Genomic DNA, 24,281 nt, shown 5'->3' on the forward strand with positions numbered 1-24,281 from the left:
TCTACGGATCTGTGTGGCAGGAGGGTGTTAGCCTCTGCAGCCCTGAATTGCTCCTGGAAACTTAGCTACCACCCTTCTTACAACTCTGTAAGCTACCAGAATTCCTCCAAAAACTCCTTTTCCTGCTTCATCAGTTTCTGTTGTTTGCAAACTATAGACTAGGGGCCAAATCAGACACACTGGCTATAATGATTACAGTACATGGTTAAAAAAGTAAAAATACTTTATACTTTAGTGAAAATTTTATGAAATTGAAATTTCCATGTTGAATAAGTTTTATTGGCACACAGACATACTCATTTGTTTAGATGTTATCTGAATGCTTACCCTGATGAACATTTGATATGAAGAACTATGAAATATTCATACAAATAAGTCAAAAGTATAACCATAAATAATGTATATCATTTAGAAAAAAATAAGTTATTTTTAGCCTTTGGGAGAAGTTATAAAACATTAACAGCATAGGACATTTTAATTTTTAAATTAGTTGACCAAATCTTAACACTTTTTTCCTATTTACTTTCGGAACAACATTTTTCAAGAAACTTTTTTTTTTTGGCATAGTGTTCACTATTGAGACAACTTAAGATGGCAATAAACCCAGAAGGTCCTGAGTTGATAAAAGTCTTTTCACATAGTTTGAAGTTGGTAAACTTTTGGGCCTTTTTTCAAGAGGTATCCCTGGTCATTTAGTGAACCAATGAAATTTTCAAAATCAGCAACCTACAAGAAAACATCAAAACAGTTATTCCAGTAACAAACATGCCAAAATAACATTTTTTTTGGTACTGGGGATTGAACTAGGGACCTTGCACTTGCGAGGCAGGCAGCGGAACCACTGAGCTAAATCCCCAGCCCCCAAAATACAACTTTTAACATTACTCAAACAGTAATACACACCTGTCAACTTTCTTAGGGAATATAATTATTTGTACTTCTTACAGAGTAAACTGCCCGAATTTGAGCTTTGGATTTAATAATGCCCAAACAAAAGTGCCAGTATGCACAGAATTTCATTTGTAGCTTAGCTTAAAAACAAAAATTATACCAGCTTTTGAAATTAAGTGATTTCCATATAGACTGTTTTACATGTTTAGAATGCTGCTGTATCAGTTTTCACTAGAACTGTGACATAGGAAGAGCAGGTGGAATCATGTCCATTAATAGACAAGGAAACTAAGGCTCAAAGATGTTGGTATGACTCGTCCCCAGGCACTGTTAGGAAAACTTGGAGACTGAATCTTGCTACAGTGCTTCCTTCTAGCTATCAAGATACAGAACTCTTTGAGAAGAAGTAGGTATGAATCCTAAGTAAACAGAAAATTGTTTTTGTTCTATACATTTATAAAGATTCTTGAAATTTATTACCACAAAAGGTTTATTAAATATTTAAATTATCATACCTGAATGTTTAGTTCTTTGGCAATCTGCCGAAGTTGATGAAATTGAAACAAATTATTGTAAGTTCTTTCAGCAATATTGTTGAGAGCAGAAATAAATCTTTTTGCTGTTGACCTGTTGCTCATTCCAGAACCATGCTGGGATCGCTCAAAATCTAAGTTCCCAAACTCATCAGAATAAGTTCCTAGCATGCTAATTAAAGAGAGACAAAGTAAACATTACCCCATGGATATTTTTGTCCATGTGTACAGGTTATAAAAAAAAAAACCTGGAATTAGCTGTGAGGCTCACTGGGAAAATGCTCAAACATGTTTACGGAGGGGCCACTATGAAATTTACTATGGTATAGACAAAATAAGAATAAAAATATTTTGGACACAGTTACTTAAGAAACTTCTGAATTTGAAGAGAATATATAAAAAGACAGTTGGTCCGGGGATTTAGCTCAGTGGTTCTGCCACCTGCCTTGCGCAAGGTCTTGAGTTCAATCCCCGGTACCAAAAAAAAAAAAAAAAAAAGACAGTTGATAAACTACAATATAAATACCATTCATGAAAAAAATAAATTCTAAGCATAACAAATTTAGTCTTTCCTGGGTAAAGATATGTTTTTAAATGTAGCACTTAGAGTTTAAGCACTATAGGAAAGAACGTGGCTTATGCTGCCTACAGTACTGATGGGTTAGAATTCATCTCCAGTTCTCTTTCTCTTATTCTTTTTTTTTTCTTTTTTTTTGTACCAGGGCTTGAATTTGGGTCCTTGCGCTTGTGCAGCAGGCGGCAAAACCACTGAGCCAAATCCCTGGCCCAGCCCTTTTTATTTTTATGTTTTATTTTTTAGACAGGGTCTCGCTAAGTTGCTAAATTGTGCTGGGCTCAAACTGGACATCATCCTGTCTCAGCTCCCCAGAATGCTGGGATTATAGATGTGTGCCACCACACTCAAGTAGGCTATCCCATTTAATCCTCCCAGCAATCCAATGATTTAGGGATTTTTAAAATTTTTCTTGGCATATCAGTGACTGAACCCAGGGCCTTTGCACTGAGCTGTATCTCTAGCCCTTTAAAATTTTTTAAACACTGAGACAGGGTCTCCCTAAGTCACTAAATTGCTGAGGCTGGGCTCAAGACTTTTTTTTTGGAACAGGGGTGGAAGGGGATTGAACTCAGGACCCTGTGCTTGCAGGGCAGGCGGTGGAACCACTGAGCCAAACCCCTGGCCCTGGGCTAAGACTTGTGATTCTCCCACCTCAGCCTCCCAGAGTGGTGGGATTTCAGGCATGTACCACCATGCTGCTGATATCCCTAAAGACACAAAATCTTTGTACGGTTAAGTGACCTGCCAAAGGTTACATAACTGAGTGGCATATCTAGGTTTTAATGCATGCTATCCTGCTTCAGATTTGAATAAAAGTATGTAAAATATTTAGGCTATTTTCCTGAAATAGAAGAAACTCACAGTAATTTCTAAGGTTACATAACTTGTCATGGCTGCCTCAGGTTGGACTCAAAATCCCCTTCTTCCAGCCATTATGAATGACTTTTATTCCCAAAGAGGAACAACTGGGCAAGGCTACTTGGTTCTAATACCATCAAGTCCCACAGTACCAGAAACTAGAGAACAAATTCATCTACCTTTGAAGAAACAGAAATTACTTAACAAAAGAGAAAATAGGGGTGGGTATGTAGCTTAGCGGCGCCACACCTGCCTGGCAAGCACAAGATCTTGAGTTCGATCCCTGGTTCCACAAAAAAAAAAGAAAAGAAAGAAATCAAAAGAGAAAATAACTTCATCTTTTTTTTTTGGTAACAGGGATTGAACTCTGGGCCTTGTGCTTACGAGGTAGGTGGCGGCACTACTGAGCTAAATCCCCGGCCCACTTCATCTTTAATATGTTTTTGGCCTTGGAAAAATAATTCCGAACAGATTTATATTTTAATTTTTATGAGAGCATATTTTTTAAAAGCTGATTTCTAAACCATGGTGGCACACACATGTCAACCCAGCACTTTGGGAGCCTGAGGCAGGACTGCAAATTTTAGTCCAGCCTGGGCAACTTAGTGAATAAATAACAAAATAAAAAACAAAACTATAAAGGGCTGGGGATGTAGCTCAGTGTAAAGGCTCTGCATTCAATCCTCAGTACCACACACACACAAAAGGGTGATTTCTAAATTATGATGCAGTTGTGAAGATGAAGCTCTTTGTGCAGTGATATGGAATGATCTCCAATATGCACTGTAAATGAAAAAAAGCAAAGGAAGGTGTACAGGGTGCTACCATCTGTCTCTAAAGGAGGAAAAAGAATATATACATACATATTTGTTGCATGTATTTTGTATTTAAAAGTCACACAAAAATTGGGAATACCAGTATTTGCTGCCACTAGAACAGAAAGAATTGGCAACTATGAAACAAGATAGGAAGAAATTTTTTCTATCTTACTTTTTGAACTTCTCCATTTTGAACCATATAAATGTATCAACCTACTCAAAACTTAAATTTTTTAGCTGAACTTTTGTTGTTTTGTTTTTTTGGTACCGGGGATCGAACTCGGGTTCTTGCGCTTGCTCAGCAGGTGGCGAAACCACTGAGCTAAATCCCCGGCCCATTAGCTGAACTTTTACTGATGAAAAAGATCCTATGTCTAAGGTAGACATATATGCTCAATTAAAATAGAAATTGTTTTATATTTTACTATTTAAAAAACATGATGTATCAAATGATATAAAATGCAAAGGACACAATCTGGCACTATTTATCAAAATTCCAGTGTATTCACCCTTACACATATTGCTTCTGAGAATTTATCACACAGGTATACAAATTATATAAATATGAATTATCTTATATAGAACATTACTCTTTGTAGCATTGATCCTAATAGCAAGAATGGAAAATACTCATGTGTCTAGCAACAGGGGACTAATTAAATAAACTATGGTGTATCTACACAACAGAATACTATGTAGCTGTAAAAAAGGCTAGTCTATGTCCTAATAAGGAAAGATCTCTGGATATGTTGCTTAGTCCAGAAATGGCAGAGAGCAGTATAAATAGCACACTATTTAAAGGGAAATAATGAGTGTGTGGACAGGAAGGGTGGGTGGTATCTAGCACACAAGAATAAGCTTTCCTAAATATACACTTTTGAATTGATTTTAGAACTATATGATTATATTATCCATTCAAAAAAAATTTCTTCTCAATATACAAGATTTCTCCAGCCATAAATATTTTAAACTAAGAAGTTTGTTCAAAGGAAAATAAATGATTCAATGGGCTAAATGAAAGTAATTTTGTTGGCCTAATTAAAAATATAATTTGAGGCCAGAAGATAATTGCTGTTTCATTTAAAACAGCACTTAAAATTTTTATTTAAAAACATTTTTAATTGGGGCTGGGGATTTAGCTCAGTGGTCCTGCCACCTGCCTCGCAAGTGCAAGGTCCTGAGTTTGATCCCCGTTACCAAAAAAAGAAAAAAAGTTTTAGTACATGTTTATAGTACATCTTAATTTTACCTATATTTCATAATTTCAACTATATCCTCAGCATCTTCTTTGGTTGCTTCCTCTCTCAATTCCAACCTTGCTCGTGCCTTTGAAAGAAAATAATCATTTTAAGATAATAAATACATTCCCTGTTGTTTCAGCAGTTATGGCCTAAGCTTATTTATTCATCTATATAAAAACTGACTTTTGCAGGAAGGAAACTATAATATTAAAAATCAGAATTTTTAAGAATTAGAAAATTTGAGTATAAAAGTAACTCACTTAAAATATGGGTAAAACTTGTTTTTACTTATTGACATCTTTTTCTGAGAGTGTTCATTTTAGGAGATTTGACTATGAAATACACTTGGTTTTTTTCTTGCCTTTTACTTTAAGGAAATCATACCTAGCCAGTTTGTTAGAACAGTAATCATTAATCAGATTTTAGGAGTAAAAAGCCCAAGTATCTGACTCAGCTGATGTTAGCTGCTGAGGATCTCTTAGCATTCCACGATATGAAAAGATATGCTTGCTCTTAGCAAGTAGCACTATCCTTTGTACAGACCTGCAGTGCAACCAAATAAAATACTCGAGATATTTGACATATCCCAAGTTCTCCTTTGCCCAACTTGGAATCCCACATCCTAGTTAACAAAACCACTTTTAAGACACTCCAGGAATCTCCTGTCATTAAAAGAATTTAAAAGTTGCATCATAAGTAACAGACCCTGTGCCTAGAAGGATATAATTTGACATATTACAGATATGACCAAATCTTTTTATAAACTTTTATCCACCAATTCCTAATGTTTCCCAGCAGGAAGAAAAACTCAATTGTGCAGGAAATTGATCAAAAGAGAAATCATACTACACCCTATCCCCTTCTTTAAGCTAAAACAAAGCTTGGATGTGAAAATAAACCTCTGGGGCCAGGGATTTAGCTCAGTGGTTCCACCGCCTGCCTTGAAAGCACAAGGTCACGAGTTTGATCTCCGGTACCAAAAAGAAAAGAAAAGAAAAGAAAAGAAACCTCTGTTAGCCGAATCAAAGACTCCAGCTGCCTGGTAGTGATTGGTGAGCTATTTAACCTCTGGCTCTGTTTCCGAAGTTCCAGGTAAAAATCTTGAAGAACTCGAGCAGCTTCTGCTGACAGCCTGGGGTAGACATACTGTCGAGCATAGCCAATATACTTTCTCAATAGCTGGTGGGGAATTGGGTCTATTATTTCTCCAGGAACCACCTAAAGGCATGATAGAAAGGCCCAAGGTTATGAGATAAGTAGCAAATAAAATCTTCCTCCTAAAATACTTAGATAAATGATATCCAAAATACTTTCCAAATAAATCAAACACTATAATTGCAGCTGTCATTCTAGTTGACTTAAATGATTTCAAGAAAATTTATATAAACTCTAGTATCACAATACAAAAAGTTTTGGCATGAAAGTTTATATACTATTGTTCTACAGTAAGTCACACAGGGAATCTTTTTGGTTTTTGATTTTTTGTTGAGTGGTGGTGCTGGGGATGGACCCCAGGGCCTTGTGCTCACTAAATACATGCTCTGCCGCTATATCACACCCAGTTTCCATCACACTGACATTCAACACTCAGGTAGAACCAAACTGAATGATTACGAAGAAGCATGTATACCTTTAGTCTTTCTGATAATGGTTTCTCAGAAACCACTTCAAGTATAGAAGTATTTGAATCTTGACTATTCACACGAACTACTGTGGCGCTAGTAACAGCTCTCTGCTTTCCAGCTCTTATTGCAATCACGTGTTCAGAGAGTAAGTGATCATGCTGCTCATTTGGAGTGTCTAACAGGATAAAGACCAAGTCAAATCTGGAGAGCAGGGTACTCCCCATTCTAGGAAGCACGGAAAAAAGAAAAAAATGGTGAGTGGGGTCAAAATAACCAGAAAATGTAGAAAACTATTTACTTGTTTACTACTGCTTTTATTTATTTATTTTTTTGTACTGAGAATTGAACTCGGGACCTTGAGCTTATAAGGCAGGCACCAGAACCACTGAGCTAAATCCCCTGCCCTACTTGCTTACTATTCAAGTTCCATGTTAAAGAAAACAAAAAGAACCTTTAGTTTAAAGAAATAAGCAAACAGCTTTTGGGATTCAATATATCCAGCTACACCAAACCCCTCAACATGTGCACAAGATTTTTATGTACCTACCTTTGGCAGGTTGAGGACATGGTTCATTCTCCTACCATCAAAACCACTGAATTCTCCATGTTCTGTTATTACTGACAATGCCACATGTTGAACCAGAGGTTATCTAATTGAGTAGTTCTTAAGCTTTTATGTCTTTTGTCTCATCAAAACACTGACTCTCTCAAATCACCCATGGCCCATTTAGAAGAACGTACTTTTTTTTCAAAGGTCATCTATATAGCTATTGATCATTAGAGGAAAAATGCTATGTTCTGTTTAGTCACCTTCTCTGTACCCATAAATCCAGGTCTCTAGTTGAGACAGAAAAACATGAAATTCAGAGTGAGTGACAAATTTGACCAAGACATCAAAGCAGGTTTGTGGTACCACTAAAAACCAAAATCCAAGTCACCAGGATTTTTGTTCAATAGGATTTTTCTTTTTAAAAAATTTTTATTAGTGCATATATGCAGTACATGATTATATCCATCACAGCAAGTTGGTACATATATAAAACACATCTTTTTTCCTCCCCTTCCCCTTCTGATCTTTAAAATATAGCACTTTGTTATTTTACTAACAGCAAACTACTAATGGGCTGACATTTTTGGTGGCTGTGGTACAGAAATACTCCAAATCTCTAAGTAAAACTGTACACTTTGTAATGTATCAAAGACTATATTTCTAAGTGTATAAATTATTAAAACATTAGGAAATTAGCCATGCACAGTGGTGTACTCCTATATTCGCAGCCACTGGAGAGGCTGGAGGAAGGTAACTTGAGCTCACAAGTTCGAGGTTACCCTAGGCAACATAGCAAAATCCCATCTCAAACAACAACAAAAAGTAGTCCAGGCATGGTGGCACACACCTGTAATCCCAACTACGCAGAAGCCTGAGGCAAGGAGGATTGTAAGCTCAAAGCCAGCCTGGGCAACTTAGCAAGAACTTGTTTCAAAATTGAAAAATAGTGGCGGAGGGAGGAGGATAGCTGTAGCTCAGTAGTAGAGCACTTGCCTAGTATGTACCAGGGCATGAGTTCAAACACCTGTACTGGAAGGGGAAAAAAAGGAAAATTTTTTTCATACTAAACTTAAGGTTTTAATTTTTCATATGAGGCACCCTTTTGTCTTTTCCTCATTTTTGCATCACTTAATTCTGTTTTCTTCTTTCCATACATTTTGTCCAACCTCTACAAAACTAAGTAAAAGAGAAAGTGCACACTCAAGATATGAATGCTGTTTTTGAAAAAAATGGGATCACACTACATATATAAATATGTAACATGGTCTTCTCACTTACTAGTGAAATGCAAACATGTTCCCTTACCAGTACATATGAAACCAATTTTATCCTTGTGGTTGCTACTTTCCACTGTACAGCAGTCTGAAGTAATTTCTGATTTGGGTAGTGATAAACAATGCTACAATATCCACCCTACCAACCTCTCTTTATCCACTTGTTCCACTATTTCCATGAGCAGAATTCCTAAAAATAGAATAGCTGGAACAAATGGAATGTAAATTTAAAACATTGTGGTAAACATACTAAGTGCTCCTTCAAAATACTAAATTTTGTATATGAGAACTTATTTCCCCATTCTATTGCCAATAATGATTAATAGTTAAAATGTATGCCAATCTTGTACCTATCAATAGTATTTCATTGTTAATTTACAGCATTTAAGCACACTTTTGTACATTTACTGGATACTTGTTCTGTGAACTATCCATTTGTGTCCTCAGTTCTTTTTCTTATTGATTTAAAGGTATAAATATTTGAAGATACTTACTTTAAATTCTCAGAAACTGTTTTGGCTTTATTATAGTGTCCTCCAACTGGGTTTGCAGCAGCAATAACTGAAGTTCTTGCAGGGAGGCTACAAACCACACCAGCCTTTGCAAGGCTAATACTTTGCTGTTCCATGGCTTCTAACAAGGCTTGATGTTGGTTTCCCATCTTATCAAATTCATCTATTCCACAAATGCCTACAATCACAGAAGAATAATACAAACAAAATTGTTTTTTATTTTATTTTCATTTTTTTTTCAAAATTGTTTTCCTTTGGTCAAATTCCAAGTTTTACAAAATAGAAATTGTTCCATGATAAAGAATTATTTTCATTTATTCCAGCAGTTAAAATTATAAACTGTCATACAATAGAGAATTACTATTTGTTTTATAGCAAATAATGCAGTTGCCTTATTTAACTAAGTTTTGTATAATATTTATTCATTCACTATTTCCATAGGCAAAGCACTATGTTGTGAGGGTTACAAAAATGAAGAAGATATGAGAATGACCTTCCAAATGCTGAAGGATTTAAATTCCAACAGCTGAGATAAGATATATAATTGAAGCCAGACATGGTGCTCACACCTGTAATCCCAGCACTCTGGGAGGCTGAGGCAGGAGGATGGCAAGTTTGAGCCAACCTGTGTAACTTAGCAAGACCCTGTCTCAAAAAAAACCAAAAAACAAAAAAAACAAACTTGGGGATGCAGCTCACTGTAAAGGCACAGAGTTCAATCACCAGTACCACATATACACAAAAAAAGTATATATTTAAGAAATATACTTCAAAAACCATATGAGGTATGGGATATTTGTAAAAAGGGAAATCTGGAAAGGTTTCAGGGGAAAAGTGCTATTGGGCTAGGTTTTTTGGGGACAGTGGGACACATGATTTATGTTCTTTTTTTGGGGTACCGGGGATCAAACTCAGGACCTTGCGCTTGCAAGGCAGGCGTGGCAACACTGACCAAAATCCCCAGCCCAGTACTACGTTCTTAATACCAAGACCGCCTATACAAGTGCAGTGAAACTGCTTAACTGCTTCCAACCTAGCACAAAGTGTCACCACTGACTGAGGCATTGTGGGCCAAGGATGGCACATCTCCTCTAACATGCCCTCCCCTCAGCCATGCATAGGGAAAATAACTGCTGATTAGCAGGGAGAAGAGAGGAGAGGGAGAAGGGGAGCCCTAGTGTCACTGATTATCATTCCCCTTGGTCTCACCTTGATCGCCAAGTACCAGGGCGCCGGCTTCCAAAGCAAAATCACCAGAGGCACTGTCTTTTGAAAGAGTTACAGTCAGCCCAGAGGTGGTCGTGGTGTTACCGCAGACATACACACCACGTGGAGCAATGTTGCATACTGCCTACCGAACAAAAAGCTTAAGAGAATCATTCTGAGGAAAAGGGAAATAATAGTTAATGGTAAACTGCTCCCAAATGGCCGGTATCCTTCTAAGAGCTTTACTGTATAAGCTGCACCACTACCGAAGAGGCAGGCACGATTATGTCCTGGCTTACTGTTGTGGAAACCAAGGCCTACTAAGAATGAGGAGCTACAGGAGCTACACAGCTAAGAAGGAGGGAGGCCAGGAGCCAATCAAACTGGGGCAGGCTGACTCTGGAGTCTCAATACTCAATATAATTCCATGTTATGCTTCATTTTCAAGTTCAAATAGCAAATCCTGAGTACCGATTTTAATTTCAAAAGTTCTCATCCTTCTTTAAATATCAGGTAATAAAAGGGCTTAATATGTGTTCACCTTCTGAGCAGACAAGCTATGCCAGAAAAGTAAACAGCACACACAGTTAAATCACAGATCTGTGGGGCCAGGTAGAACTGTTTCAATCCTAGATCCACCACACACCAGATCTCACTCTGCCATCACAGTACTGCCCTGCAGGGCACTTAACCTGGTGCCTGGCATATTGTAAGTGCTCAGCACAGTCACTATATGTGCCTGTGCCCTGCCCAACTCCAGGGAATGGCACTCATTTTGTCATGATGTCAGTGGTTCGCTGTGGACGTGTGCAGTACACACCCCAAGTGACTGTATGGTGCTGGCTCAGAAAACAGCAACTATCATTATTGCCATTACTCGCAATTCCTAATTTGTTAGTCTTCTTGAGAAACCTTACAGTACCCTGAGAATGATTTACTAAGTTGCTTACTAAATAGTTGTAAAAAAAACAGGATTAAAAATATAAACAGCTCATAATGGAGTGATAGCCTAATTTTTAAAAATCTGACCTAGTGGGATTTACATGCAATATCCTCCACTGTTTAAAATCTTTAATTTCCATTAATAGTTAGGCTTCTATTTTTAAATGGAGCCAAGAGTTTTTTGTTTTGTTTTGTTTTTTGGTACCGGGGATCGAACTGGGGTCCTTGTGCTTGCGAGGCAGGCAGCAGAACCACTGAGCTAAATCCCTGGCCCTTGGAGCCAAGAGTTTTAATAGCATTGTTCCAGGTCTAAAAACCAAAAATTAACCATGTCATTTCTTAGTATTAACTTTTTCACTTTTCAGTACCATTAAATGTATTTTAGAACCATTTATCTGCCAAGAGATATTTCCTAAATAAAAAAGATGTACTAGAGGAAAATGAAACTTTTATGTACTGTGAATAACATGTATAAATTCAACTGTAAGACTTATCTGTATAGCTAACCACTGGAAGTTAAACAAGGCTTCCAACTACAGTACATTAATTCAAAAGTCACACAGACACACACAGGCACTCCATATATACATACCTTGGTTCACAAACTTGGTTCTTTCCATTATTCTGGTCACAAAGCAAGTTGGAGAACTGAATCAAATTCAAAGGTTAGGTCCAATGTTGACCTTATGGACAAATTCGATTCAGTTCTAATCCAGTTTGGTTTGCAATTAGAATTGTAGAGAGAATTGAGTTTGTGAACAAAGGCACCACTTATATATAGTAAGTCCCTGACTTAACAAACATTTGAGTTGCAAACTTTCACAGGTGTATAACTGTATAAGACTCGCTTTGTCAGCTTATGAACAAATTCAACTTATGAACAATTCTCCAGAACAGAACTCATTCGTAAGTCAGGAACTTATTGTATATGACAAAAGACAGAAAAGAAAGGTGTAACACTTCAGATCCATACAGGTACTTTTTCCTATACATTCTGGCAAACCTGCTTCCATTTTTATCCCAAATTTTGTTTCACCTACAAGCAGGTACTCTTTACCTCAGCTCTCTGTACCTCAGGCTGTGGCAAAGACTCAAAATGGATTTTTTGTTTTTTAAAGTAGGCTCAGCTGGCCAAGAGGAATGGAACATGGATGCAATATTTTAATGGAATTACAATGATGACTGGTTTGACACTCAGGAAATGAAGGTGACACACACACGAAGGGAAGCAGATTGTAAAGTCGAGTCAAGACCAAAGCTGTTCTGTTCTCAACCCTGGCTGCACATGTACAGACACTAGGACTCTTAACTGGGAGACTCTTAATTCATTTTGCCTGGAGCTGGCAAGAGTATCTTCAAAGAGCTCCAAAGGTGATTCTGATGTGCAACCAGGTTCCCAAACCCTGGACAAAGAGTCATCAGTCATGGAGCTATAATGCACCAAAGGGCTGGGAAGCCCTTGGCCTGGCCACATTTTCTATATTGGTTGAGGAGGAAAGGAGATTCCAGGCTTTCTTAGAAAGAACAATGTGGCTGACTTGCAGGAAGCCACAAGTGTTCCAACAAGCAGCACCTTCTGTAGCCATCATGAACCCAGAAGGGAAACACCTCTCTGACTGGCAGAGGCAGGATCTTCTCCAACCAACAACTACTGACCAGACATGAAGTTGCTCTGCTTTGGATTCTGAGAGAAACAAGCAGGAAGTATACAGATTCCCTTACCTTCATCAGATCCTTCTTAAACCCAATCCAGTGCCGACGCACTTAAAGGAAAAGAGAATGGGTGGCGCTGTTTTACTGCCTTAACTATTCTGTTCAGAGGTGAGGTCACATCTCAACAATAAGGCCTAGCAAAACATTGCTAGATACCCCACACATCAAAAGTGTTGGAAATGGTTAACATTTTATCCTAATTCCTCTCTCAACAGATCAGGATGTCTGCAACCTATGTGACAGGAAACTGGCTCAGTTTGAAAACAGTGTCAGATACACACTGCATGTGACTCATACACATCCAGCTCACTTACACCACGGGACAAACTAGATCCTCTGGAACACAAACAGTCCGTGCTTTGAGAAAATTCACTTGTCAGTTGTTCATGTTTTTTTATAAGCCAAAGGTCAAATTGTAAAGTATTGATTTCCTACCTGTAGCATCTGACTTTTTCCCAAGCCTGGATCTCCAACAACAAGAACATGTGGGTCTCCTCGAATTGGGATTCTGTTTTTGTCATCTGCATATTTCTGGCTACCTCCAAAGAGTGCTAATGCCAAACCTGCTTTAACAAGCTCAAGTGTGAAAGGAGAGAGGAAAAAAAAAAACAAAGAAAAAAATATAAAGAGGCCTGGCAAAAGGGGCCTAGTATTCTTGCTTCTATGTTTTACAACATTGATTTATGGGAATATAACATTTAAACCTGACTGAAATTTTCATTTTTTTATAACAAAATTATAGAAACATATACTTCTATAACACATATTATTAAAAACCTGGGCATGTTGCTGGACACCTATATTTGAGAAGCTGAAGCAGGAGGACCACCAATAGTTGAGGCCAGTCTGAACTACATAACAACCAAGAAAAACTTAGTGATGCAGGAGGCAAACTCCAGCTCTTTGCAAGATAAAGCTGCCTTCATAGGAATGAGCTCCTTTTAAAGTGACCGAACATCCAAAGTTAAAGCAGGAACCAGCACACACTTCTCAATTTTGGGGAATGGACTTGTGCCTTGGGGAATAGACCTTTGTACTTTCTAAGATACCTCTGTGATATTATATATGCTTTCACGTTTTTGTTATTTTTTTGTTTTCGACACAAGGTCTTGCTATGTACTTCAGGCTGGCCTTGAACTCACTGTGTAGCCCTGGGTAGGCTCAAATTCACAGCAATCCTCCTTCTTCAGCTTCTTGTGTGCTGAGATTACAGGCATGTGCCACCATGCCCAGCATCATTAATTTATGAAGAATAAAGATTCATATTAAAATATGAATAACTGGTTAAAAACAGAAATTAGCTATTTTTATGAAGTATTATTTTTGCAGAGTATATATGTTTGAGTGAAGATGAAATACTTACTTCGTGACCAAAAATCACAGGGCAAAGTGAGCTGAAAAACAGAACACAGCTCATAAACTCTAACATACACTTCATCGATCCATTAGGAAATTACAACTTACTTGTTTTATTTAGTATAACAAATATAGAAAAATTTATATCCCCTCAAATAACTCAAGAAATTTTTTTTACAGTAAATTCCTAAAAATTCCTGGTTAATCTATAAAAGCACAAATACTTTAAACACTGTGCCTATAAGGGAGACAGGATACGTGCAGTGCATTTAAAGTAACCAAATGCACTGTTGCTCTGCTGCCTGACAGAGCAGGCCTCTAGCACGCACCACAAACTGGGCCTGATGGTGGCCGCCTGCAATCACAGCACCGGTCAGTCCCCAGGACCCCAAAGCAACAGGCACCCAGTGAAATGCACAATGACAGAACTTCCACTTCAGGGTACAGGATATTGCATTATATGTGAATAGACATCTTGGATTGAAAGAAGACAACTACAGAGTGAACGCAGTATAAAATACGTTAAAATGGGATAAAATCTCATTTTGAGTTCTGAAACAACCACATTAAATAAGAATATGAATATAAAGAAGTATATTTACATGTATTCATTTTATAAACAAGGAATAAGAGTGGACAGAGTGGCAGAGTAATCAGGAATAAAATATGGATCATTATCCCCTTTTAATATATGCAAAAAAGCCAGGTGTGGTGGCGCAGGCCTGTAATCCCAGCACTTAGGAGGCTGAGGCTAGAGGATTACCATGAGTCTGAGGCCAACCTGGGCTCCACAGTAAGTTCAAAGCTAGCCTGAACTACATAGTGAGACCTTATCTCAAAAAAAACAAAAACAAAAACAAAAAAACCCCCAAAAAATGTTATATGTACATATATATGTGTATATGTAGATATGTAGATATAAACACACGGGGCAGCTGGTATCTTGCCTGTGACCTTGGGCGGCCCTGTGCAGCGTGCCCCACTGCTCACCGTTGGTTTGCACCCTGCACTGTCTGCAGAGGCTTGTTGCGACCACAGGAGATCCGCAGCAGGCAGGATGGGCCAACCACAAGTGCTGGGGCTTTTCACATCCTGGAAGCAGCCTCAGATCGAGGTGCTCGCTACAAGGACAGGTACTGAAGCTAATTTCATATAACACAGTGATCCAGAGTCCTCAGAGGGATTATGTCCTGGACGCTGGTGCTGACTGTTCACCAGGGCACTCCACACTGACTGCCACCCCTCCTCTGTATTACTTCGCTCTTCCTCCCCTGGTGGTTCTGGGCTCACCTCACAAACAAGTGGTCTTAACTGATCGATTGCTGCTTTCAAAGGAATCTAAACTAGAACATATAACTTTCCACTGTCACTTCCATTCCCCTCTTATAGTTTTCCATGTCATCTAGCATGAGTCAAAATCTTCCTTCTTCCCTTCCTTTTTTTTTTTTTGAGACAGGGTTTCTCTATGCAGCTTAGGCTGGCCTTGAACTCACTAGGTTGTCCAGGCTGGCCTCGAAGTCTCGGTGATCCTCCTGCCTCAGCCTCCTGACTGCTGGGACAACAGGTGTGCACCACCACACCTGGCCTTCCCTTCCTTTTTTATGTGGATCTATTTTCTACTGAGGATTGAACCTATAGGCTTCACATTCAGCTACATCCCCAGCCCTTTTTTTCTTTTTGAGACAAGCTCTTATTAAGACTAAATTGTGCAGGCTGGGCTTGAACTTGTGAGTCCTCCTGCTTCAGCCTCCCACAGTGCTGGGATTATAGGTGTACACCACCACGCCTGGCTAACAAAATTTTTCTTAAAGAGCCTGAAAATATTTTCACCTTTGCAGGCTATACTGTCTTAGTTGCAACTATTTAATTTTCAGTGTGAAAGCAACTACTGATGATATGTAAATCAACTGCATAAATCAACTTTATGAAAAAGGGCAGTTGGCCTAGTTTCCCAATATGCTACATTAATAAATGGAAGACTATGAGAAATGCTAGTTTCGATGCTGAAATCACAAAGGGAAAAAGAAGCAAACTGTGGAAAGAAAAATCCACGTTTTTCATACCAATCTCATGAACATGGTAGAAGGTCCACTGAAAATGTTCGGTTTCAGTTCATAACCAGTAAGAAGCACCAGTCCTAGAGGTGTACACATCCTCAGCCAATCTGTCCCCTGGCTGCTGGCTTGCACCCAGGCATCACAGGCATCACACACCACATCAGACCCTCCCTGGGACCAAGCACCCTTCCCCCAGGGGGTTCCCAGCTGTTTACAAGGAGGCCTCCCGCCAATCTAAAGACAAAGAACCCTGAGGAACTCAGTATTTCCTCAGTTGGCAAATTAACATCCCAAAGGCAGAAAGAAAGTACATCAAATTCTCCTAGAACCCAAAGCCTAGGTGAAAAGAACTGCACAACAATGTCAATTTCCCTTATAAAATTCATTTCAAAGTCTTCTCAGTTCTTTACCTCTCTTAGGTTCATCTATTATTCAATCTTGTTTCACCCCTCTCTAAAATTATGCAAAAAATGTCAAAAATATAAAAAAATACTAGCATGCTGTGTTAATTATGAAAAGTATATTACAAAATATCACTTAATCTTCAGACCAACTTTCCGAGGTAGGCTTGTGGCTTGTGTGAAACAGTAAGTACTATATTTGTGTTATTGAAACTAGAGATTAGCAAATGTTTTCTGTGAAGGACTAGAAACTATTTATGAACTACACCTGTTCTCTGTTCCAACCACTCACCCCTGCCAATGTGGCACTAGAGTAGCCCAAAGACATTACGTAAATGAATGAGGCTCTGTTGCAATAAAACTTCCTTTATGGATGTTGCTACCTGGATTTATTATTTCGTGTGTTATGAAATACTTAATTTTTCCAACCATTAAAAATATCCAAACCATTCTAATCCACAGGCATACCAGGGTGGCAAGCTGCCCTGGGCACAGGGACACTAACTGACTGATCATTTTGCCAAGGTTTTGTTACCTGAAGCCAAAAGTACCTGACGTGCACAACATGCAGTACAGTCTCAGAGAGCTTCATACATACTTGATGATGAGTTTAAACAGGTTTTCTTCAGCTTGAATCTCCCGGATGGCATAGAAGTCCTTAAGTGAGAACTCCATCAATGTTCCATGTCTACAGCCGTCCTCAGAAGTCTCTGTTTTCTGACCTTTACTATTGCTAACTGAATTTGCTTCAACATACAAAAGGAACATGCACTTGTCATTCTTGTTTCGAGATCCTATAAATTCAAATAATATTCAATTAAATTAAAATAATTCAATTAAATATAGTATTGGTATTTTCATTTTCATTACAATGACTCCACTAGGATATTAAAGTCACAGTGAGCTATAAATAAACCTTTAAACTTTCATCTTAGGTAAGCAACAAGGAAATCCCTACATTATTTGAGATTCAGAAGTAACTTGTATAGAGAAAAGACAATCAGACAAATTATTATTGAGAGACAATCATAATCAGGAAAAAGTTATCCATACCTTCTTCAGCATTTGAGACTTTGACAATTCCGGTAATGGTCACTGTGTCTCCTGGGACACAGCTATCTACAAGGTCATGAACGAGCTCACATTCTATTGTTCGTGGAATCCGACCTGCTTCTCGCTGAGCATCAGACACGAGCTCCTGGATTCTAAACATTCAACAACTTTTGATTAGAATACACACATACTCTCAGTTGTTTCCTCAAAACAGTAACTGTTCAGGGTTCACATGGCACTGAGCAGAAGACCAGATTAGCTTTAAAAGAAGAGTCCGGTGGTGAATCTACAATTACTTCAGCATGGCAGCATGAACAGGGCATCTGCCTCACCTCCCTCCACAGGTCCACAAAAATGAGTCACTGAAAGAATAAAGAGAAGTTCTGGGGACACAGAGAAATCATCAGCAGACACTACAGTGTTCACTTTTCTGACAACAGCAAATGGGAAAACAGTGATGGAGGAAAGAAAAGTCTCAGAGACGCAGGCAAAAGCTACAGGAGTAAAGCGAAACGGGAGCCCACATTCTCAGCTGAACCCCAGAGAAGCTCCAGAGTTGGAGGGAAGGGATCAGGATAATTACCCAGAGATAACAGTGATTCAGAATATTTTAGGAAGGTGGGTGGACAGTCGGGGAGGGAAGAATGAGGACTTTACCACCTGGAAACCTAGACCAATGCTGTACAGGTATGAATGTATTTTCTCTATGAGGGCAGGTAAGGTGTCCAATGAGGCCATCAACGCTCCAGAAAAAAGCCCCTCATTCTGGCATTTGAGAAGCTCAAACCAATTCAAAAACACATTCATAAAGCACAGTGGTGCACACATGTATTCCCAACTCTCAGAAGGCTGAAGCAGGAGTATCACTGCAAGTTCAAGGCCAGTCCATTTTCTCACTGAAATACATAGTGCAAGCCTGTCTCACACAAACCAAAACCTACATTCATAACAGTCAAGACTCCTACTTACTTATTCAGGGGCTTATGAGGAAGACAATGTCTACCTAGAAAATAGCAAATGATTGCTGGGCATGGTGGTACCCACCTGTAATCCCAGCACTCAGGAGGCTAAAGCAGGAGGATCACCCCAAGTTTGATTCTGGCCTGGGCTACATAGTGAGTTCCGCTTGAACTATATGTGGAGATCATATATTAAAAAAAACCCAACAAAACAAAACAAAATAAACTGAAGCCAGTCCTACCTACTCCAAGTAATTTCTCATCAGACATTTGAGAATGAAATGGGAATAATTCAGGAAGAACATTAAAAAACAAAAACAAAACCCCTGCTTAATAGTTTTGAGACAATCTGGTGATTTAGCTCAGTGGTGCTGTGCCTGCCTTGCAAGTGCAAGATCCTGAGTTCAATCCCTGTTACCAGAAAAAAAAAAAAGTTTTAAGAAAATATTGCCATCTTTAAAAGACAAAAAAAGGGACTATGGGAAAACAAGTGTGAGAGTAAAAAAATTGAAAATATGTATATAAAAACCAACAACTGGCCAGGAATTTAGCTCAGTGGTTTCACCGCCTGCTGCGCAAGCGCAATGAGCCAAGTTCGATCCCTGGCACCAAAAAAAAAAAAAAACCAACATTTATAACAGATATAAGAAAAAGCCAAAGAAATTTAGAAAACAGTACAAAGAAAACGAAAGGAGAGCTGGGGATTTAGCTCAGTGCTTTTGCTGCCTTCTGCACAAGTGCAAGGACGCGAGTTCAATCCCCGGTACCAAAAAAAAAAAGAAAATGAAAGGATGAGACAAAGCTTAGACAAAGGAACAAGCCACAGGATGCAGCTGCTGATGGGAAGCCCAAGAAGACAAGTCAGGCATTGTACAATGGGAGACAACTCGAGGACACAGGATCTGTCTGTGTCCCAGATGAAGACAAACTAGATACACCCTCCTCATTGGTTCAGACATCGGAGATACAGACTATCAAGAGGGGAAGGAATGGAACCAGACCAGCATCAGACCCCTCGTCCACAGGAGGGAAAACATCAATAAAACAAGACATTGGTAGCCAGGTGAGCTCCTACCTGGGCTAGGAACCAAATAAAGGCATTTACAGACACACAAGGACCCAGAACCTTTTACCTATGTAAGTGGTCTGAAAATTTCTTGAGAATTTCTCTACAAAAATAAAATTACAGAAGACAACATCCAAGAAAATGGGGGCCCGACTCTAGCAGTGTGACAAAGAAAATCCCAGGATAAAGGAGGACTACAGGTCTAGAGAACAGCTGATCCAGGTGTGGTGGTGCACACCTGTAATCCTAATACTCAAGAAGTTGAAGCAGGATCACCAAGAGTTCAAGGTCAGCCTGGGCTACATAGTGAGTCCCTGTCTCCAAAAAAACCAAAAATCAATCAATAAATAAAGCTAGGAGCCAGGACTGTACAGCAGATAACTCTCGAGGACCTGCTTTGCCCCAGAATACACTAAAACAAATTTTGGTTTCACTTAAAAATATTTTCCTACCTCACCACTTGTAGTGGTTACACAATGACCACTTACCATCTTCCTTTTAATTTTCTTCAGATGTTTACATGTTCCCAGTGTTTTACTGACACTGTGAAAACATACCATCTGAGAACTATTTCTACACATATCATGGCTGTTGTCATTAGATAAAACTTCTAAGAACAGGGACTGCAGCATCGGTAAGCTTTGATATACATTACGAGGCCGCCCCCTTGATGCACACACGGGTTCAATGCATTAGTTGAGAAACAATAATTTATTTATTTTTTATTTTTTTTCTGTGAAATTTATTGTTTCCACATTAAAAGATTTTGGGGGGAGGAGGGGAAGTATTTTTTTTAACCACATGATGATCCTATACAGCTGCCCAGAGTAGGACATCATCCTAAGTCATTACCATGCCATATGAGTTCTGAATAAATAAAAGCTACAAAGCCCAAGTTATATACAAATATCTTAGGCAATAATGTTTACAAACCTATGTACAATAAAACAAATGCAAACAGTAAATGCAGCATGAGAGTAATCAAAGGATGCACAATCACTTTTGGTCAGTCTGCCCCCAGGAGCTGGCATCACCAGCCTCCAGAATTAGGCCACCCAATCCTTCCCTAAGGAACTGGATGGACCCTCAGATGTGAAAACAAAAATCTGAAAATACCACTCAACTGAAGGACCAGAAAGCTGGTGAGGAGGTTGCCACCTACTCCCCTGAGTCTGAGGCACGTGGAAGAGGAGGCAACACAGAGGCTTAGCTTTAGGAGTGCCCAGGCCCTGGAGGCTCCTGCCACCTGTGGCTCAGACTGGCATTTCACTGGTTTGGGAGGCAAGTATATGGAATGGTGACTGCTTATGTAAAATCAGAAGGTGCAGACGATGTTCCTGAATTCAGTGACCTTCCTGACTCTTTGCCAGAAACAGGCCCAAACTATAAGGGTGGAACTGGGGACACATGATTATGAGCACTGAAGATGCTTAGGTGGGAGCTGAGGAGGAGGGCACACGTTAACCTGATTCGGGGAAAAACTTCTAGAGATCTGCAATGTCCTAAACACAACTAAATCCTATCAGCACAGCAGAGTGGGGGCTATGCAGGTGTGATGAATGGGTACTTCTGCAACCAGTGACCAAGTAATACACATATGTATCACCTTGTGAGCCACAAAAGTGCAATCATGTGAAACCAATGGCACTACGGCGCGAAGAGAAAATAGCCAGTATTGAGATCGCGCAGAGTCCTGGGGCTGGGCAAGGCCCAGCAGCCACCACTGCATGCAGCCTGCCCTCTGCCAGCAATGGGGAGACAGGAAGAGGGGCACAGGGCTGAGCCCAGGCACCGAAGGGTGAGGTGTGGGTGTCCTGGGTTGGTGGAGGAGGGCTGGAGCCTCCATTTGGAGGCCGGGCACTCACACACTGAGAGGCAACATACCCGGTGCTGACGACGGACACGAGGAGCCCAGATCAGGAGGAAGAGGAGCTGGGTCAAAGCCGTTTACTGCCCCTTTGTCGAAGAAAGATGTGTGCCCTGATCGAGAAAACTTTGTGCCACTGCTATTCATCACTCCACAGTTAACATTCCCTGAAATATAAGATTTTTGTGCTGCGTGGTCCCTTGCAAAATTCCTGCAAGCTGCTAACTTGGATTCTAAAGCCCCTACTTTCCGTAAGAGATCCCCCACAATGTTTAGTGCTGATATCCTAGCTGAAGGAGTTAGTAGACTGGTTCTAAAACCATTTGGTATAGCTTTTGGGGAAGAAAAACTGTTTTCTGTTCCTTTGCCGACAGGTAGCCAGCAAGGAGAGAGAAGCCTGGACAGCAGAATCCATCTTCTCACAGTCCAGAGTCAGAGAACTGGGAGCCAACTTTTCAGTCACTTCCTGTTGTCTTTCCTGAACTGCTAGTTCTTGCCTTAAATCTCTTGCTTCATCGTTTAACTGCTGTACAGAAACCAACAAAGATTCCTTTTCATCAAGTTCACTTTCTAAAAATGCATTTCTTTCAATGGCCTGATTTAGCCTTTGTTCAAAGTCTTCCAGTGAAACTACTGTTTTTTTTGCTTGCTCTAGGTCATCATTGGCCTGCTCCAGCTCTCTTACGTACTTATGCAACTGCTCCTTAATGGCCCTGGTCTGACTTAAATCATCTTCTAATACAGAAACCTGCATGTAGCTCTGTGCATAATGATGTTCTAGTTTCTCCTTCAATGCCTCCACTTCATATTTCAATCTTTGGTTATCAGCTTGCAGGTCTCTATTTCTTTGCTCTGCCTATTCTAATTGTGCCTCCAACCCTGCTTCTAATTCTCTGCTTCCTTCCTGGAATTCAACTAGCTCATCCCGAGCTTCCTGGAAGCTTTGCTTATACTTCAAGGAAAGCTCCTTCCAATAAGCAGTTTCTTCCTTTAAACTTGAAAAATCTGGTATATCTTCACCATCCATGATCAAGAAAGCCTCTAATGCGTCAAAAGCTCATGTTTGCCACCGCCTGACCGACGTCTCAGCTCTGCTGGCTTGCCCAGCCGATCAGCTGCACTTCCCTCTACAGCCCCAAGCTCCACTCCACGCACCTCCGTGCCCAGCTCCCGAGAAACAATAATTTAATTCCCATGACCATTCCAACCTCAACCTCAGAAAAAATAGAAATTGAATTAGCTATAAATGGCAGAAAGGAAACGTTTCTTCTAAGGCAAAAAGTCACTATCTATAGAATAAAACAATTACATAAGCTAATACTGCCTTTTTTGTTTTATTGAGGCAGGGCCTTGCTATGTACTTTAGGCTGGTCCTGAACTCACTATGTAGCCCAGGCTGTCCTTGAATTTGTGACAATCCTTCTGCCTCAGCCTCCCAAGAGCTTGGAGTACAGGTATGCACCACTATACCTGGTTGTCTAGACATGTTTTACTATAACTCATTTTTAAACTAATTTGGGCAATATCATATTTTAAAGACTCAAGAAAAGGGTTTAAGTTGTTTTTGTTTTTTGTAATACCTGGAAGTGTTCTATCACCGAGCTATATCCCAACCCTTCTTTAAATTTTATTTTGAGATAAGGTATTGCAAAATTGCCCGGGTTGGCCTCAATTTGTGATCCTCCTGCCTCAGTCTCCCAGAATAGCTGGAATTATAGGTAAATACCACCATGCCTAGGTCACAAAAAGGATTTAAATAGTCTGTTTTCAACTGTCTACCACTGTGTTTGATTTCTTAGTATCAGGAGATCATTCAAATCTGATTAGAATATTTAAGCTTATTTTCTTTTTTTTGCTATTTTAACTTGAAATCAAAGAAGTTTTGTTCATAGAGTTAAATCACACTAGGTCTTGTCTACATTTGCCATTCTGTGAACTTTATAGACCCTCTCCCGCCCTCATCCCCCCTTAGTGGTAAAAGTCCCATAGACCTGGCTGGAAATTAGTCTCTGCTACTCAGAGGGCACACAATCAAACTCAGGAGTCTTAAACAGATATTTATTACAATTGTTGGCCTTATTGGGAAGGAGGGATGAACCTAGGACAGGGGTTGGTACCAAGCCACTTCATCTTTTCCCTAGGTTGTTAGTGCTTTAGGATCCTGGAGAGCACTCTGATTTAAAAAACCACTCATTACTTTATATTTAGGGATGAATTATGGCCCTGCGGCTAAAAAAAAAGAAATAAATTACTGGATGAAAAATAGAGAAAACTACCTTATTTTGCAAAAAGCCCCCAAAACTACCATATAATACACCAAAATCATAAATTTACATGGAACCAAAAAATAAATGCTTATCTTAAAAAGAGCCTATTAGCAAATGGTATAAAATGCTTAGAGGACAGTAAGAACATGAAAGGAAAACAGGCTTGATGCTAAGGGCTTCTTCATCTGAAAACTTCAATATTCTTTGTGAAGCTCATTAGGAAATGAATCATATAGCTTCACTTATGGTCTATATCCAGTTTGGTGAATCACACCATCAAATCATTATATAAGTTAGTAATATAATGAAATATTTCTCAATAGCCATAGGACAAAATCTTTCCATTCTTTCTGAAATCTGATAGACAATACCTTTCAGATCAAGAGTAATTTCAACACACAAACTTTCCATCAAATATACCTCTATACACTTCATCACTGTTTATGGAGGAAGGGTACAGATTTGCTCAGCACCATGAGAAATCCTAAACCCCGCCTTTTATTTAACAGTCTGCT

The 24,281-nt window shown here is 39.3% G+C and overlaps 1 protein-coding gene and 1 pseudogene across 3 annotated transcripts in view; both read right to left on the bottom strand.

Annotated features, from left to right (window-relative positions):
- Positions 1-205: 205 nt before the first annotated feature.
- The window catches only part of Mcm8 (minichromosome maintenance 8 homologous recombination repair factor), a 38,479-nt gene continuing 14,403 nt past the window's right edge, over positions 206-24,281 (bottom strand). Inside the window, exons 9-19 of one of the 3 annotated variants that reach the window (XM_004840796.3) lie at positions 17,608-17,759; positions 17,153-17,348; positions 14,104-14,134; positions 13,176-13,316; positions 10,089-10,230; positions 8,862-9,057; positions 6,549-6,768; positions 5,927-6,136; positions 4,927-5,003; positions 1,407-1,596; positions 206-726 (exon numbers count right to left, since the gene is read on the bottom strand). In XM_004840796.3, the coding sequence (XP_004840853.2) occupies positions 634-726; positions 1,407-1,596; positions 4,927-5,003; positions 5,927-6,136; positions 6,549-6,768; positions 8,862-9,057; positions 10,089-10,230; positions 13,176-13,316; positions 14,104-14,134; positions 17,153-17,348; positions 17,608-17,759 (1,648 nt within the window). In that variant the 3' untranslated portion in view covers positions 206-633. The remainder of the gene's footprint in view (positions 727-1,406; positions 1,597-4,926; positions 5,004-5,926; positions 6,137-6,548; positions 6,769-8,861; positions 9,058-10,088; positions 10,231-13,175; positions 13,317-14,103; positions 14,135-17,152; positions 17,349-17,607; positions 17,760-24,281) is intronic. The other 2 variants (XR_015441975.1, XM_021255029.2) reach the window with 2 other exon arrangements.
- Positions 17,766-24,281, bottom strand: LOC101719445 (nuclear distribution protein nudE-like 1 pseudogene; annotated as a pseudogene).

The sequence above is a fragment of the Heterocephalus glaber genome, unplaced genomic scaffold (genome assembly GCF_053883595.1).
Source record: "Heterocephalus glaber isolate CG9 unplaced genomic scaffold, H.glaber_assembly_v1.0 deba00001532, whole genome shotgun sequence".
Lineage (NCBI taxonomy): Eukaryota > Metazoa > Chordata > Mammalia > Rodentia > Bathyergidae > Heterocephalus > Heterocephalus glaber.